Source organism: Halichoerus grypus, chromosome 1 (genome assembly GCF_964656455.1).
Source record: "Halichoerus grypus chromosome 1, mHalGry1.hap1.1, whole genome shotgun sequence".
NCBI lineage: Eukaryota > Metazoa > Chordata > Mammalia > Carnivora > Phocidae > Halichoerus > Halichoerus grypus.
Genome location: NC_135712.1, coordinates 187,201,368 through 187,218,702, shown reverse-complemented (window position 1 = coordinate 187,218,702; position 17,335 = coordinate 187,201,368). Strand labels below are relative to the sequence as shown.

Genomic DNA, 17,335 nt, shown 5'->3' with positions numbered 1-17,335 from the left:
GGAAGGAAGAGGCTTCAACTTTTTGTTTCATAGAATTCTACTTTATTTGATTTTTTTTAACTTAAAAAACTTCTTTAAATATTTTGAAAAAAATAAAAATACTGCTTAGTTCTCTGTTATTTAGCCCAACAAACCCAAGCTAAACTAAACTACATGTCCTTTTTTGAAACCTTAATCCACTCTTTCCATCTTAATCTCTCCAAACCCCCCCCAGGAAGCCAGGCTCCCCTAACACTCTGAGCATATTCATTAATATCTTACATCAACATGTATTTGTTGTGTGTTCACTATGTGCGCTGGGAATTTATCAGAGAAGAAAAGAGCTTTGGCCAAGAGGCACATTCCCCTCACCTCCCGCTGCTTTGGTCCGTGTCCTTTCCTGTCCTCCCTATGTGCTCCTCAAGGCCCACCTCCTCCAGGAAGTCTTCCCTTTCTTCTCCCTCCTCTGCATCTGTATGTGGTCTATATGAAGCTTTTGAAGATTCATATCACCTAAAGGCTCTAGGATAATAGTCACCAGATCATCTACATTTTTGTATGTTCAGTCTTTGTTTATTAATCATATATTTAGCGAATACAGTAAGGTTAGAGTAGGGAAGCTGGCACAGACCACAGCCTCGTGAAGTGGAGAGAAGCTGCATGAAACAGGTAATGATGCAAAGAACCCCTTCACAAGGAGTGTGATGAATACTACGAAGGGGAAGTAGAGAGTGTTAGGAGAATATGTACCAGGGACATGGATGCTGAACCGAGGGTGGGGTTTGGAAGGCTTCTCCGGGGAAGCCAAATTTAGCTGGGATTTGAAGGGCGAGATGAGGTGTTGGAGGGAGGCCCCCAAGAGGGCAGAACCGTGGTGCACAGGAGGAAGTGAATGTTGGCAGGGGTAGCTGAAACACGGGGAGCCAGAGGGGCAGAATTAATAGAGGAGGCTGAAGGGGCAGGCGAGGGTCAGATGGTGCATGGCCATGCATGCCACCTTAGTGAATCTGGGCTTCATTCTATGACCAAGGGGAGCCACTGGATGCTTTTAACTGGAGGACGGACAAAATTGCACTTGCCTTTTAGAAAAGGCCCCATGGCTGATGAAGGGGGATGCACTAGAGAGAGCCTGGGTGTTTCTAGCAGTGCCTGGCCAGTATGTACTCAACGATTTGTGGGCTGATTGATAATACAGTGAGTGCTTTTCCATCAGGTTCACATTTCTCTCTACATTTCCATGTCTCACCATCCATCTGGCACTTTTTCCTATGGCCTCTTCCCTACCAGTCCTTCAAAGAACTCTGGAATTTTCCTCTTTTAAAAAAAGGAAAAAAAGACTTAAACCAGCACTTCACAAGAGAGGCTAACCAAACTGCCAGTACACAGGTGTAGAGGCAATCAACTCTATTTTTGTAATCAGTGAACGATAGTTATAACCCATGACACCACATACCAGAATGATGGAAATTTAAAAGAGTGACAATAACTGGTACATTAAGGGACTCTTGATGCTCTGCTGGTGAGAGTAGTATGTAGTTCACCCTCCGGAGAAAACTGGCAGTATTTCCTAAACAATGAACATAACTTTACCCTATGACACAGAAATTGCACTGAAAGATATGCACAAAGAAATTCATGGCAGCATTACTCATAATAGCCCCAAACTCAATACAACGTGTGAACATGGATAAATCGTGGCATATTCATCCTATAGAGCATTGGAAAGAAATGAACTACAGCTACACCAACAATATAATGTAGAGCAAAAAGAAACCAGACTTGGAAGAATATATACTGTGATTCTAATTACATAAGGGTTTTAATTCAGGATCGTGGTTACCTTTGTCGAGTGAGGGAGGGGGTAGAGACTGGGAAGGGCCAGGAGCATGGGTGTCTGCAGGTGTTCATTATGTTCTCTTTCTTGACCTGACAGTTGTCCCAAGAATATGTTCACTCTGTTCAGCTCCAATCATTGACCTGCGTGCTTAGATTTGTGCACTCTTCTGTATGTATATTGCATTTTAACAAGAAAATAAATAAAATAATAAGAAGAGAAAACTTAATATTCTGTCCCAAAAAAGTGAGAAAAGAGCTCAAGATACCAAAGTGGTCTCCTTCTCAGCTTTAAGTTTGTCGCAAGGGTAACTTCGGACTTAACTTGGTGAGTTCTTTCTCTCTGATCTCGTCTGCTATCATTGTCTTCTGCCCAGCCCTTCCTCCGGGGATGCTAGCTGGGGGATGCTGTTCACCAGGACCCTCAGTGCTGGGCTGTGCTGACTTCTCCTTTTGGAGGATTTTTGTTTGTTTGTTTGAACCCTGGTTTTGATGGCACAGTCTTTTCAGACTTGATTCTCTTCACGTCTTTTGGATCACGCCCTTTGGTTATTTCTCTAAGTCACTCACTTAGCTCTCCTCCAGGGCTCCTGGGCATTTTCTTTCTCTTTCCAACTATACGATACACTGGGCAGACACTCTGTCTTTACTTTGCACATTTTTGAATTATTCACAATTATGGAAAAAACTACGTTTTAGCTTTGCAACTAAAAATGTAATACAGCTATATTTTTAAAAATTCTGGCTCTGCCACATTGACTTATCTTGATGCCATTGGGCAAAGATTTTTCACACCTGAATGATATACCCCCACCATTTATGTATTACCAATTCTATGCTAGTGTCTCTGGATTAATGTTTCCGTATGGAGCTGTGTAACCACAGAGCAAGTAACCTTAACCTTCCTGACCTCAATTTGTTTGTTTATAATGTGGATAATAACAGTCCTCTTCCCTTGTGGTGGTTGTGAGATTTGAACAAAGTATTACATACAGACCGCTTGGTACAGAATAGTTGCTCAATAAATGGGAGTTATCCTTGTAATCCCACTAAGGGCAGGAAGTACTGTTGATTTGTACCTGCAGACCTCAAGGATTAAAGAGAGTAGGATGTACTATTCTGAGGGGTTGATTGGTAGAGAACAACTGGTCTACCTGGTCCTACTGATGAATTCGTCTCTTCCCTAAAACCTCAGTCAGCGCCAAGGGAAGGTCAGTTTGGTTTGGAGACAGACGCAAATAAAACAGATAAGGCTGCAAAATGTTTGATTTGTTTCACACCTGGGTGATTATTTTGCCGACAAGAAATGGGGAGCAAGAAGAGTGCTCCATATCTTAGAGAATCTTGTAAGATGCTTTAACAAATATATAAGAATCATATATAATTGGCACACGCTTTGTTTGAATGCAAACACTGCTGTTAAAGTAGTGCTTAAAAACAGTTTGTTGGCCTTCTTTTCGTACAGGAGAAACATTCCTCTCGTTTACACTACTCTCTTGCTTAGCAGACCCTTATTTATCCTATAATGCAAGCGTAATCTGCCCAACATGTCCAAATGCCCACAGTTCTGATTTAGCTGAGTCTGAATTAGTAGGACTTTTTGCTGTTTCTTGTGAAGAGGAGTATTTGAAAACCACCCCTCCAACAGTTTCAAGGACATGACCTCTTCCCTGCTCTTACCCTCCTCTGCCACTTGGTGTGTGTTTCAGTTCTGGCTTTCAAAAGAGACAGAGGAAAAAAGACAGAAGTGTATTCTTAGGACATTTGAATAGTTATTTATTGAGAAGCCACAGTTTTCCACACTTTCATAACTGTAGGCTTTATATAAGGCAAAAGCAAGATGGATCCACTACTTTACACAGAAAGAAATAGCTCTGCAGAGGACCCGAGGGGTCATGCAGTTACAGATCAAAATGCAATGTACATAACAGATATAAAAAACTGTGGAACAAAATAATTTAAATTATGGTTACAATCTACTGAAGGAAATACCCATATCTTATTATAAACACATTTAGAGTCTAGGGTGGTAATTTAAATATTCAGGTTTTTTACATACACGGTTATTGAAACATAAAAGCAAAATGTAACGTTTAATAGGATAAACTTTGACAGAAGACAGTTGCTCTGAACTGTGCTTGGTGTTAACTCATGATAGGATCACCCTTGCTGTGGCAAATGAGAGGATCAATCCATTGGTATGTAGCCATCCTTTTCTGGCTAACTATGCGGATCGATGGAAGGATGAGTTAACAAGGAAACCGGGGGTTCATTTTTCATTTCAGGGGACCACAAAGAACCAAAAGTTGTTTGCTGGAGCCTTGCCTTTTGTTTTCCAAAAAAACAAAGCAGATCTATGTGTCTTAATTAAATTAATTCATTGTACTCATTTAAATAACTGGCATCCACGTAATGTGAAACAAATAAGTGAAATACTTGGTATACTTGCCCTCACATCCATTTACTGTCAATGCAGACACAGGACATTAATGAAGCATCATTTAACTCTGCTGAGAACAGGAACACACCTAGCAGTTGGACTATGTATTTTCCATGAACAGTATTTAAAGAATGGTGCTCCATATTGCTTGTAAACATACAGACATGGAATCAGGAAATCAGTGGGGTCGAAGGTCATTTGCTAATCTTGGAACCACATAGCTAAAATGGCAATTGTATTGGTAAACATTTCATGAGCATGGTAGTTGACAGAAAATTCCCTAGTGGGGTTAACTAACAGACTAAGGACATGCATTGATTACAGGACTTTGTCCTAGAGGACTCCAGGCCCTAGCGTTCTAGTCGTCTTCCTCGTCTTCCTCATCGCTGTCCTTCATGCTGATCCCCTGCAGGCCCCCACCCTCGCTCACTGATGCCGTGGCTTCTTCCACAGTGAGCCGGTTCCGGATGGTTTCGTACGTCTTGCTGTTTAAGGTTGAGTCCAGGACCCCTTGCAATCGGAAATCTCTATAGGTTTTCTAAGGAGGGAAAAGATCAGTGATAAGAGAGATCTCATCTCCATGAAGGGAGGGAAAGGACACAAGGCACTTGTGGGTGTGAGAACACTGACCTGCAGCTAAGTGACTCACTCTATGCATTGTCAAATGAAAAGCCACCGTGCTCAGGTTTCACTGGTACTGAAAACTGAGATTTGCCGAATAACAGAAAATGAGAAATTGTGGCAGGATAAACTGTATTAGCTGAGACAAAGCAAAGAACATAAGCTTGTGTTTATTCAGTTCCATACAGAGAAATGTTCCATGATTGTTTTGATTCTCTCTCTCTCTCTCTCTGTTTTTTTTTGGTCAGGTTCTTTCTCTTAGGTTAGTATAATACAATATGATAGACTGTGTAAGGGGCCGTAACACATAAATAATGGATCAACTGATTATGGTATTTTGCCATTTCCTTTGCAGTCTGGTCTTTAATATTTTTGAGGCTCGTAACTGCGTATCTCTCTGTCTCATTCACAAGACAGACATATGTATGTTGGTATATGAAACCTAGTACGGGCAGCAACAATTGTGGGGAAGATGGAGTGCTAATGCTTCATCAATATGTCGCAGACATGTGATTCATTTCTTATCTCCCTGGGAAAGAAGTGTATCTATTCTGTTCACAACTTCATGGTCTCGGGGAAGAAATTTGGCTCTTTTTCAGGAACAATGGCTTGGTATTACTGTACCACAAATTCTTTGTTCCTTCAGGCGATTTCTCTCGGATTTCCTGAGGTATCCCAGGGACTGTTTTGTTTTCGTTTTTTTTTTTTTCCTAGAAATCCCTTAGCGTTAATTGAACATGACCAGAAGCATCTGGCTGTTGTCTACTTCTTAACATCTTTTTGGAAAAAGGTCTCTCTCTAACAACTTTTCTCATCACACTGCATATCATTTCAGCTACCGATTCTGCTGTGTGTTTCTTCTATTGATGTGGGACACTTGCTAAAGGGGCATGAGAAGGAATGTTAACATACTTCAGTGCATTCCCATTGGGACTTCCATTTCTTGTCGTCCATCTAAAGCAATCAAAGTATCAACAGTCACAGTGTCAACCCCTCTTGAAGGTCACATGTTGTAATGACTGCAGAATTAACTAGTGAATGCAGTCGGCCCAGTGAAGTCCAATAATATCAGATTATGGATATGATGACCACGTGTCCCCTTTATACCTGTTGTCCCAGCATGATTAATCACGGCACCTTCTTTCCTTTGTAAAAGTAATCTGATTTTGGCATAAGTTAATAGGTCCTCCTAATTATGGATCAAACTGCAAGGTTCTCCTAGGTAGCTAGATAGCTACCTGACTTGTCTTCACCTTGACGGGAAAGGGTAGGAGGCTGAGTAAATTCTAGGCATGGTGTAGACCAGATATCCAGAAGATTAACTTGATTTTTTTGTACTTTTCAATCAGTGGTTCTGTTTCCACTTAAGAAATATAATTGGTGCCAGAGTATGATGGGAAAAAGAAAGGTAGAAAGCACTTGAGTATTCTCCCCTTTATTCAAATTCCAGAGCAGCATTCCCCAACTCAACTCTAAATGCCTCAGACAGGGACCTTATCTAGTCATTTTAAAATTCTCCATCTTGTAATATATGGGAAGGGGCTCAACTAATATTTATCCAGTGTTGGATGAGTGAATAAATGCTTGCTGAAGAATGAATGAATGAATGGAGGAATGGAGGAATGAAGGGAATGGATGTGGAGGCAGGAAAGAAAGCCAACTGTCTTTGGAAGTTTGCCTCGGGGTAGGAGACCTCTGGTTAATGTGCTTGTGAAGAGGTGGTGCATTCTGCTTCATACCTGTGTGTTGTGGCACTAGTTAGGCTGAGCCCATCTCTGGCAAAAGTGAAGGGAGTTCTTTTGCCAGTGACATTTCTGTCCCTTCTCTGTGGTTCATGTCTGTGTTTTTTTGGCAGAAGGCTAAGAATAAACCTTCTCTCAGACTTACATTTTTTCCTTAATGAAATATTGCTAGTTCCAATATTCCCAACATAGATCTAGAGACAGCAGTAATGGGAAGATACATATTTTAAAATCTTAAAAATTAATGTCTCCTTTTAATGTCCACCCAGTAAGTGTCAAACAAACAAACAAACAAATCCCCCCAAAGAAGAGTATTTATACCCAGGAAATGGAATTGAAGTGGTCAGGCTAGTGAGCTTGCCTTAAGGAACTGAAATTTTAAAAATATGAAATTAGGCTGGGTCTATGGCCCTAGTGTATACATTTCTTTTTTAAGAGCTGTAATACACGGCTGTCTGTAACCTTCCCTGGGCAGACGCTTTGTGAGATCAAATGCAGATGATAATAATTCTCTTTAATTACACTCAACAGAACAGTAATTGGTTTTAAGTCAGCACTGGGGTAGAGGAGTACCTTCAATGAAATGGTGCTAATCCTAAAGAGACTAAGAAATGGGGTAGGGGCGGAGGGGGGGGCGGGGGATGGAAGGGGTAGGGAGTAGAGAGGGAGCGGAGAGGGGGGACTTCTGGCAAATGGTTAAGAAATAGAAATTCAGCTACGTTTTATTGTTAAAATATTTTTAAAGACACTTTCTGCTTTGAATGAAATTTCTGCATCATGAATGTTTTAAAACCCTCTATGGTGAAGCATCAAATGGAAACTGAAATGATCAAAAATGTATTTACCCCCTTCTGTGATCTTATTATTTCATGTAAACCACTGAGATTTCACGCTGAAATAATTATCATTAGTCCAAGGCACACACACAAGAACAGGGAAAAAAGCTACTTTCAGGGTATGTTATCTCACCTTTGTGATCCTTTCCATTTGATTGTATACACGCATTGTAAGAGAAACTACTTCAATTAACTATGAGAACAATATTGATTTGCATCCTGATAATGATCACAGGACATATTTAGAAATAGCTGGAGGTAAATATTTCTATTACATTAATTGTGGCAAAATTTTATTTAATTAAACCATAAATGAAATTGGTAATTATGTGATTAGCATAATGGTACCCAAACCAGCTTTTGAAAGTCTAATGCACAGGGCACGAAGGCCCCTGCAGTATTTTTGCATGACAGATACATAAAGTATTTTTCTGGCCTGGATAAAATATCAAATTCCTTTTCATTACTTTTTTTCCTTTGATATCTGAGTAATGAATTAACCACGCATCCCGAAGTGATTGCATAGGTTTTTCTTGCACGAGATGCTGCTTTAGAAATCATCTTGTTTTATATGTAAACCAATATTCTTTGTGTTAAGGAAGTTCTGCAGCCGGACAGTGAAATGTATTTCAGTGAGCTATGTGCAAAGAAGAATAATTATTCTTTTCTTTTACCTTTACCATCCTAATTAGTGTTTTCAACTGATAAATGTGAAGCTGTAAGTCCATCCGGTCCGTCAACCAGGTGCAGATCACGTTCATGGAGCTGTTGTACCATTGCTGAAAAAAGAGACAAAAGTTCTCCAGCCAACACATCACGGAGCGTTTGCAGAGGAGAGAGGCAACAGGCCATGTTTGAGTACCTGCTCTGTTCCGAGGAGAGACTAAATGGTTAAAAGAGAATTTGAGAGCAGAGACAAACTGTGAACATTAATCGACACAAAATCACAAGGTACCCGATCAGCCTAAAAAGAGATGGGTTTGGACTTTGAATCTAAGACAGAACTCTTCCACGAGCGACATCTCCTACACGATCAATTCACATAGACCATTTTTGCTCTTCTGATTCTCCTTTTTGTTGGTTAATTTTACTCCGTTGAGATTCAAGTCACTGCATATTTCTTAATGCCACTGTTTCAGATGCCCAGGGAGATGGGGGTTTCTCCATGGAACAAACTGATGTCATTTTGCTACTTACCTCTTGAAAAATCCAGACCCTGTCTGCGGAGGACAGTGCTGGGATTTGGGCTGAGAGGCTTATGAATTGATGGTGAAGTGTACCTTCATTTACCCTCCTGGGGCACTGGGATAGAGACAAGGAAGGAGGTTTCTCTTTAAGGGCCAACTCATACTCTGGGCAGCTTCTGTGCCCTTACGTTGGCTGTGCAATCTGTTTTAATCTTAACACCAAAAAATTATGGAAGATGAGAGAAAAAAACCATCTACAAATGAGCTCATTTCAAGCTGTTGAAATCATACTTCCCCTTAAGGGGGTTAAATTTTGCTTCTTGTCTGTGAAAAATGCTTGAAGCTGTGTCACTTTAGACTGCCACCCCTGTGGTGCAGGAAGTCTCTGGTGCGGTATGATTTTGCAGTACTGCTCATATATTCATAAATCTCACTCGGAGACATATGAACAGTGTTAGGAAGTGTCAGTATGAAAAAAAAATCTAATCTTTTAAACTTCACCAGGTTTCATTACGCATTGCCGCTTATACCAAACAATTTACAAATAAAATGAAAAGGTGTGGATGGACCTATATATTTATTTATGGGGCATCTATATGAACTGTGCACAGAAGAGATGTAAGAAAAAAAGAGTGGTTAGAGAATTGAGACGATGCACCCTTTCATGCTAATCAACACACATGCACACGTGTGCACGCACACGCACACGCACACACATTGCACACCAGTGGGGATTTGAAAAGCATAAATAAAAACATGTTTCTGATGGTAACTCCACCCTTTCTCACCTAAAGATCATCCAAAATCAGTTTATGCCTAACACTCACAGTTTTTCTGAAGCCTTGTTTCTGACTTAATTTCTTTAAAAAAAAAAAAATTAATTTGGGTTTTTTACTTGCAAGGTAGAACTGCCAAGTTTCACCTTGTAAGAAACGACACAGTCTCAGCCATGGCGTTCAGAAGCCCTCTTTGCAATCTTTCATTTCTAGGCTCCTTCCTCATCAGAGCCAATTGTGGCTCTCCTTGGAGCCCAGCCGCAAACAGAGACCACACTACCCCAATCAAGGCGGCATTGCAGCCTCACAGCCAACTTCTGCTCTTTTAAAGATCATGGAGGCGAAACTGTCAGTTTGAGGAACCTTCTGTCCCTCCCCAGGGAGCAGGCGGGGTGGGGGGTGGGGATTTTTTTCCCTGAGATTCACGGTTCACTCCATGTAGGAGGGGGTTTGCCCGGGTCAAGCTGCTTCAGGCATGGACAGGTTTTCCCCTCTAGGAGTGAGAACATTTTACTGAAACTTTTTTGGGGGGTGGGGGAGTGATTATTGGGGAGTGTTTTTGGCACCTCCTGCCTTGGGATTCTGGAGCTTTTGCTGTCACTGCATCTGGGTTTGTGAAGATGGGGTCTGGGGACAGAAATACCACTGGGTCACTGGCGTTCCTGCAGCCCTCCCTTACTCGCGGCAACTGGGGGCTCTCTTGTGTTCACCCCAGCCCTCAAATTCTGTTTGCTGGGCTTTATCTGACATGCAGTGATATATTTTGAGAGTCACAAGCATCGGTCCCCCCCTCTACCCCACCTCCTGGGGTTGGCAGGTGACCTGCAAAGAACGTGGGGACTTCCTGGCCAAACCTACAAACCCAGGGCCACATGACGGGTGCATCTCGGGGACACAGAAGAGGAATGTGGCACTCTGGCTTCTAGGCAGAGGTGGCATTTTGCTTTGGCTGTGGCAACGGGCAAACCGGCGCTGGCTGGTTATCAGTGCCAGCAAGCCTTGCGCAACATGCCTTTTTCTCTTTGCTGAGAGACGTGCCACCTTTCGGGGGGAAAAAAAAATAACGACCCCCCCCCCCACCACTTTGTATAAGTACTTCCTATTCTTGTAAAATGGCTTTTGGAGAGTAAAAAATAAAAACACAAATAAAAAGGTAGGATACTCTGAATCCTCTCTCTCTGCTGTGGAAAGGGTAGGGAGGTAGGCAATGCGTATAGCAACGGATCAGTGTATCACGCTTGCCGATTCCCACCCCAGGAGAACAAAAAAGCCCTGGAACATCCATGCCTTTCCTCCTGGATCTCACATCTAGCAAGAGAAGTGTAAAAAATGTATGATGCCCCATTGGCTACGCATTTCAAGAGGCAAAAGGGAGTAAGTCACTCCTTTCCAAACCTTATGCTCAGTAGATGAAATTGGAGGCACACAGCACTAACTTGGATGCGGCACAGCGCTAACTTGGTTTTCCAGAAAGGCGCTTAAAGGCATTTGGATGTCGGAGGAAGCAAGAGTCACTGCCTTCTAGAACTTTAAAATGTTAGAGGTGAAAAAGACCTTCCCTGTTATCCTTTGTAGAGAAGGAAACAAAGGCCCAGAGAGGTGAAGTGACTTGCCCAAGGTCACGTAGCTGGTGAGTCCCCAAGTGGAGGTTCTTCAGGATTAGGCACTGCACTGAAATAGCTGATCATGGAATCAGTCCTCACTAGGCGGGCGCAAGAGCGTGCTGGTCCGGAGGGTGTGGGCACCTCCTTCCAACCGCACGCTCAGGGTACCGCACTGACAGCTAGAGATAGGCCTTAGTGGGAGTTTTTACACTGTGGAAATTGGCAAATGCCACAAACCAGGGCATTCTCCCTCCCAGAAAGCCAGTTGTTAAACATTTATCAGCACATTACTGGGTATCTGGGTTGTTCCTGCTTGTTCTCCTGTGGTGCTTATTATTCAGGTTTGCTTTATTTGAGATTGATGCTAACAAAGCAGATTTGTTAGTATTCTTCAAAACAGGAGATAAAACGTTTTAAGGTCTCCCCATTTTGTTTTGTCTTGCCTTTTCCAGAAATATCCTAACACCTGGACACTAAGATTTCGATAAAATGCACTCTAAACCCTAGGATAAAAATTGTGAGCTGACGACATGGACTAAGTATTTAAGTATGATCATGACCCCTTCGCTAGCCTCCTTTTTGTTCAGGTATATTAATTGGAAACTTCCTAAAGTTACTTTAATCCTAAAAAAAAGCACTAAAGAAATAAAATCCCCAGTACCTGGGGCCCCTCTAAAGTATTCTCTGGGGATGATTCGGTGAGGGTTTTGGAGCTGGAACCCAAAAGGATGCCCATCCAAAGGAAGTCCCTTGGAAAGTTGGGGCCTTCTCCAGTAGTTGCAACCAGATCTGAAAGTTCTATTGAGGAGGAGCTAGAACGCTGCTCTGTCATTTTTATCTTTCTTTCTTCCTTTCTACAATGGAGTCCTTAAGAGCAGAGGCCCCACCTGTCTTCTTCCTGGCTTTGTGAGCTTCGGCAAGTTATTTACATTCTCAAAGATGCAGTTTCCTGAACAGAAAATGGGGATTAATCAGCCTTTTTTCGTAGGCTTTTTGATGACGCAAGGAAGGTATGCTAGGAAGGCTCTCAGCCCCGTACCCGGCACATAACGAGGCCTCGAGAAATGTAAGCTGTCACCACCACCACCACCACCACCGTTAACCACCATCACCACTCACATCTTCATCACGATCACCGTCATCCCTCTATGCTTTTTCCCTCTCTCTCTCTCTCTCTCTCTCACTAAGAAATGCCACAAAACAAGGGAGAAAGCTGAGCAAGTGACCACAGAAAGGCATGGGGTGGTGGAGAAAATGGCTCCTGATGGAATACCTCTGGAATTGTATGCATGAGTCTTATAAGCCACGGACTAACTCTCAGCAATTTCCATTGCAAAGTGTTTTGTGGTAGATCATCACCCAAACCCATACAACCATCCTGGGTGCATAAAGCACATTTTTAACTATACTGACCTAGATTTAATATTGGATGAAAAGGATTCAGACGAATAATGCATGATTTTTCAAACTTTGTGTGGACAAGTTACAGCTTTAGCTTGGGTTGGCTACTTATTAGCTGGATAACCTTCAAACAAGCTACTTAACTGTCTGACCCTCAGTCTCCTCTTGGGGCTAATACCAGTACCTACTTCATAGGATTACTGTGAGCATTAAAAGAGATAATTATGTAAAGTGCCCAGCAGAGTTACTCTCACATACTAAGCGCTCAATAAAATTTAGCAATGGGGCGCCTTGGTGGCGCAATCAGCTAAGTGTCCGATTCTTAGTTTAGGCTCAGGTCATGATCTCAGTGTCGTGAGATGGAGCTCTGAGTGGCTCTCAGCGTGGAGTCTGCTCATCCTTCTCCCTCCCCCTCTGCCCCTCCCCCCACTCATGTTTGCACGCATGCACTCTCTCTCAAATAAAAATCTTTAAAAAAATAAATAAAATTTAGCGACTATTATTATTACTCTCAGAAACATAAAGATATCCTTTCAACATACAACACAAAGGAATTTTCATGATTCATTTCTAGTAGGAGCTTAGACAGTTAATATGCAGATCTCTTCAGGTGACACCTTGTACCCTGAACACATACTGACTTCAGGCAGAGAAACCCTTATACATAACTGTCTCTTCTGTAATATCGGGGTTCACTGTGGCCAGGATTAGGGTTACGCTAGTGAGGCAGGATTCCGCAAATGCAGGATTGGATATTGTCTTTCATTAATATTCTCGTATTTTGTTCATCCTGGATCATTTGCATTCATTTTGATTTTTTAAGATGTATTAAAATATTATTGATCTTGATTACCACATTTTTTTGGTTCCCCCTTAAATTTTATAACTGAGAAGTGACTCATTCACCTCTCCCTAGTCCCTGCCCCGGGGCTCCCTGTTCCCCTGGAAACCTGATCACCCGGAAGAGCTGCAGGATTGAGAGGTACAACGAATACTTGACACATCACTGGACAATAGAGGGTTCACAGGAACTGGATTTCCACTTAGATTTGGAGACGCCCTAATCAGCAAGCACGACGGTGACTATAGGATACCTGCTGCCTTTGCATCTTCTGCCATCAGAGCCACCTAGATGCGTCTAAATTCCTCCATAGAGGAGGATCTGAGTTCTATTGTTAGTTCATCTCTAAATATGTATTTCCTTTGAAACCGGCGTTCCCTATCTTGATGTTAATTTCATGTCCTAAAGAGACCTTACTGTTAATGACTCATTTGTCTTCAGAGCAAACAGCATATCACACGTGAGCAGCATGGCAACAAGGAACAGGGGCTGAGCAGAGAACGCTGCGGTGTGCTTCCATCCTCCCCGATCACGAGGGTAACGTATGCCCTTGACGGAAGCAACCCCCTGTCCGATATGACCACGTATCAGGTGTTAGAGCCTACTGTTTTCAACGCAGAACTTTTGCGTACCGGATTTGCAACACACGCAATTAATGAAAGTACAGGTGTCCCCCACTTTTCTAAAGTTCACCTTGTGCCACTTCGCTTTTATGAAAGACCAACATTAGTCCCCGTTTTCGCTAACTGAAAGAAATTGGAAGAGGATTTTCGCTCTAATGAAAACAGGCAAAAAACAAGAAGAGCGGTCAGCATCCCTGTTGCAGCAAGTCCTTAGAGAGGCAGCACGTGCTCCGAGCAGCGAGGGCAGACCCACCAAACTCCTTCCCTGGGAGCTGCACTCGGCCTCTCAGCATCACACCGCCAGAGTTTTGACCTGTGTCTACGAGCATTGGTGCTTTCTCTCCATTTATTTTGTGCATCCGTTAGCCAGATGTGTCCTAAGACATCAGAAAAGCCTAAGAGAGGTTATTTTGGGGGGTCTGGGGAAGCTCGAAAATTTTTCCATATAAATTAATGGTAATTGCTGCTTCACTTTATACCATTCCGACTTAGGAAGGTTTTCAGAGGAATGCGCTATTTTTGGATAGCAGGGGAAACCTGTACTTAGCTACTCATTGAACACCTTGCCCTTAACAATGTTCAAGTGCTCTGCACAGTGTTCTGCAAACATCTTATAATTCAATCATTGAGTTGGACTCCTAGGAGGTTGACATTATTAATAGCCTCATTTTGTAGATGAGGAAAAAGGGCCTAGGTAAATTAAGTTAATAGCCTGGGGTCACACAACTAGTAAGTGGTAGGATAGGCTTCAAGTTGGTTATTTACCACTACATGTGTGTGAGTTGTCCCATTCAACACAATAATGTTAAAAAGTAATGGCCTGTTTATAGAGAGACAACTCCAGTTCTAGGTGGCTCCTCAGCAAAGTCATTCAGCTCTGAAATTCTCAAAGGAGAAGTGTGTGGGTAGGATAGTGTTGTTGGACCTGTTTCCCTCAGAGCCCAAGCTTGGCTTGGGGTTGAAAAGATTCTACTTTTTATGAGCTTGGAAAGTGGCTAAGCAGAGTGTGGGAAAACCACTCAACAGCCTTAAAGAACTAATGGATGGGAGACAATCATTGCTGACTCTTAATGGAAATGATTAGAAAAAACTGGATGAGAATGAGTGCATGCCATTTCTTAGTTAGAATCAGTGTATTCTTTTCCTCTCCTCTGTAGCCCTACCTGATCTCTTCGTATTTGCTTTTACGTATTTGCTGGTAACTCAGCAAATGCTATTAGTAGAAAGTTCTCACTGAGGGCAGGTTGAGTTTTCAAGGAGAAATACAACTAGAAAAGTTGCCTTTATCACAATGGACTGAATTTTCCTGAGAGTTTTGGGGATACAAAAGTTATAACACTGAATAAAATTTTAGTTCTGAAAAACTACACATCATAAGCTTTAAAATTTTCAGTGAATAGTGACAGTAAAATAGTAGGACCTTGGGGAAATTTGGTTTCATGTGAAATTTAAAAAGATGCCATCAGAAAGCGCTATAAAAGAAACAATTTTAGGCAGAGTAACAAATCCAATGCAAACAGTCTAGTGCAAAACCCAGTTCTTTCTCTGTTGCTTTTCTCTTTAAAGAAAGTTTTATTGAGGGACGCCTGAGTGGCTCAGTCGGTTAAGCATCTGCCTTCGGCTCAGGTCACGATCCCAGCATCCTGGGATGGAGCCCCACATCAGGCTCCCTGCTCAGCGTGGACTCTGCTTCTCCCTCTACCCTTCCCCCCTGCTCACTATCTCTCTTTCTCACTCTCTCTCAGATAAATAAATAAAATCTTTTAAAAAAAGTTTTATTGAAGTAGAACACCCATACTGTAGTGTCTCACTTTAAGAAAAACATACACACACACATATATGCATATGTCAAACAAGACATGTTGCCCCATGCCTATAATTAAGGATAATATTTAGCTCAATATTGTAAAAATGAGCTCTTTTTGAAAGTATGGCATTTGGCCTACGGGCCAATAACCACCGCACACCAAATTCACACACCTTCTCAGATTAAAAATTTGTGACTCGGTCCAATATATCCTAAGCATAAATAATAGCTGAAATCCACAAGGATCTAGTTCTATTGTTAGTTCATCTCTAAATATGGATTTCCTTTGAAACCAGCATGGTCAGGCGTATATGCCGGCAGACACAGCACTAAACGCCTGGGCAGCTCGTGGCTAAGGTGAGGAATCGGAGACTCAGAGAAGTGGCCTGGCAGCTAGCAAGAGATGGAGCTGAAGAGGCCAAGAGGCAGGGCAGCCTGGTGGCTAAGAGAATGGACGCGACCCGGGCCTCTCCTGTGTTTGTCCCTTAACCTCTCTGAGCCTCGGTTCTCTCGTCTGCTAGATGGGGATTATAATAAAAACTGCTTAGGGTTGTTGGGGGGGGTATTAAATGAGTTAATATGTGTGGAGTGTTTACCACAGAGCCGGGCACAGACTACATGTTAGCTGTTAAGACCCTAGCCACGCTATCCTGCTCCGCCTCACAAACAGGGAATCCTACCTCTCTAAGTGCAACTCTTAAGGTTTGCACAAACCTTTCTGAGGAAGCTTCCATTCTTCTAAAAATGTCTGTGCAAACAGGCAATGTATCACCCCTTGGTAACCAGTCTGTACTTCTGGACTGAAGAAACCCAGTGAATGCTGGAGGATGGTAATCTTTTCTTTGGAAAGTACCCTTTCTCCAACTCAACACAGCCATACATCAGAGAAATTGCCTCAGCACCTTGCCTAGAGTGTCTAATGAAGGCAAGGGCATTCTCTTTGTTGGCAAGGAGTCAAAGAGGAAGATAATACTTTGACCACACCCATATGACTAAGTTCTTCACTTTGCTTTTTGTGACAAAAGTGGGTTATTATTAGTTAGGGGGGAGAAAAAAAACCCACAACCTATTTAAATTGCTGTATTGAAATACCGTAATGAAATCTTTCACATTTGAAGCTTTCAATGCATATTTCTTCCTTACAATATGGGTAACTTAAGAGCATGTGAAAAGCATCATCCAGGGTTTCTTTATACTTTTACCAAGGTACCCATAGCTTCGTTAACCCAAGCCACAATTCCATAGCCCCATGGGTCTCTCAGGTCTAAGGATTGCCAGGGATCTGGTTGTATTCAGTGTTCTATTCCAGATTCAGACAGGATCTGACAAAGAAATCTTGGCATGTTCAAGCCATCTACGCCAAATGGGCAAAGCAGTAAACAACCACATGCAAATTTCGGGATTTGTCAAAGTTCCCCAAGGGCTGAAGCAACACTTTCTGAAAGGGCGGATCATCTGAGTACTTTTAAACATGGGCACACAGTTGAAAGATGCAATCTTTTGCTTTCCTCCAGTGTTACTGTAATTCAGGATTTGGTTCCCCCAAACAATTGAACCTAGAAATGGGTACTTCCCAGTCACGGCTTCAGGACGCTCAGCTCAAAGCACAAAGACACCAAAAGATAAACAGACACCAAAATCAGAG

The 17,335-nt window shown here is 42.3% G+C and overlaps 1 protein-coding gene across 7 annotated transcripts in view; it reads right to left on the bottom strand.

Annotated features, from left to right (window-relative positions):
- Positions 1-3,571: 3,571 nt before the first annotated feature.
- Positions 3,572-17,335, bottom strand: part of CADPS (calcium dependent secretion activator) — a 466,596-nt gene continuing 452,832 nt past the window's right edge. For all 7 annotated transcript variants that reach the window (XM_078076421.1, XM_078076426.1, XM_078076431.1 and 4 more), the window contains 2 exons: positions 8,126-8,230; positions 3,572-4,790 (listed from right to left, as the gene is read on the bottom strand). In XM_078076421.1, coding sequence (XP_077932547.1) covers positions 4,611-4,790; positions 8,126-8,230 — 285 coding nt within the window. In that variant the 3' untranslated portion in view covers positions 3,572-4,610. The remainder of the gene's footprint in view (positions 4,791-8,125; positions 8,231-17,335) is intronic.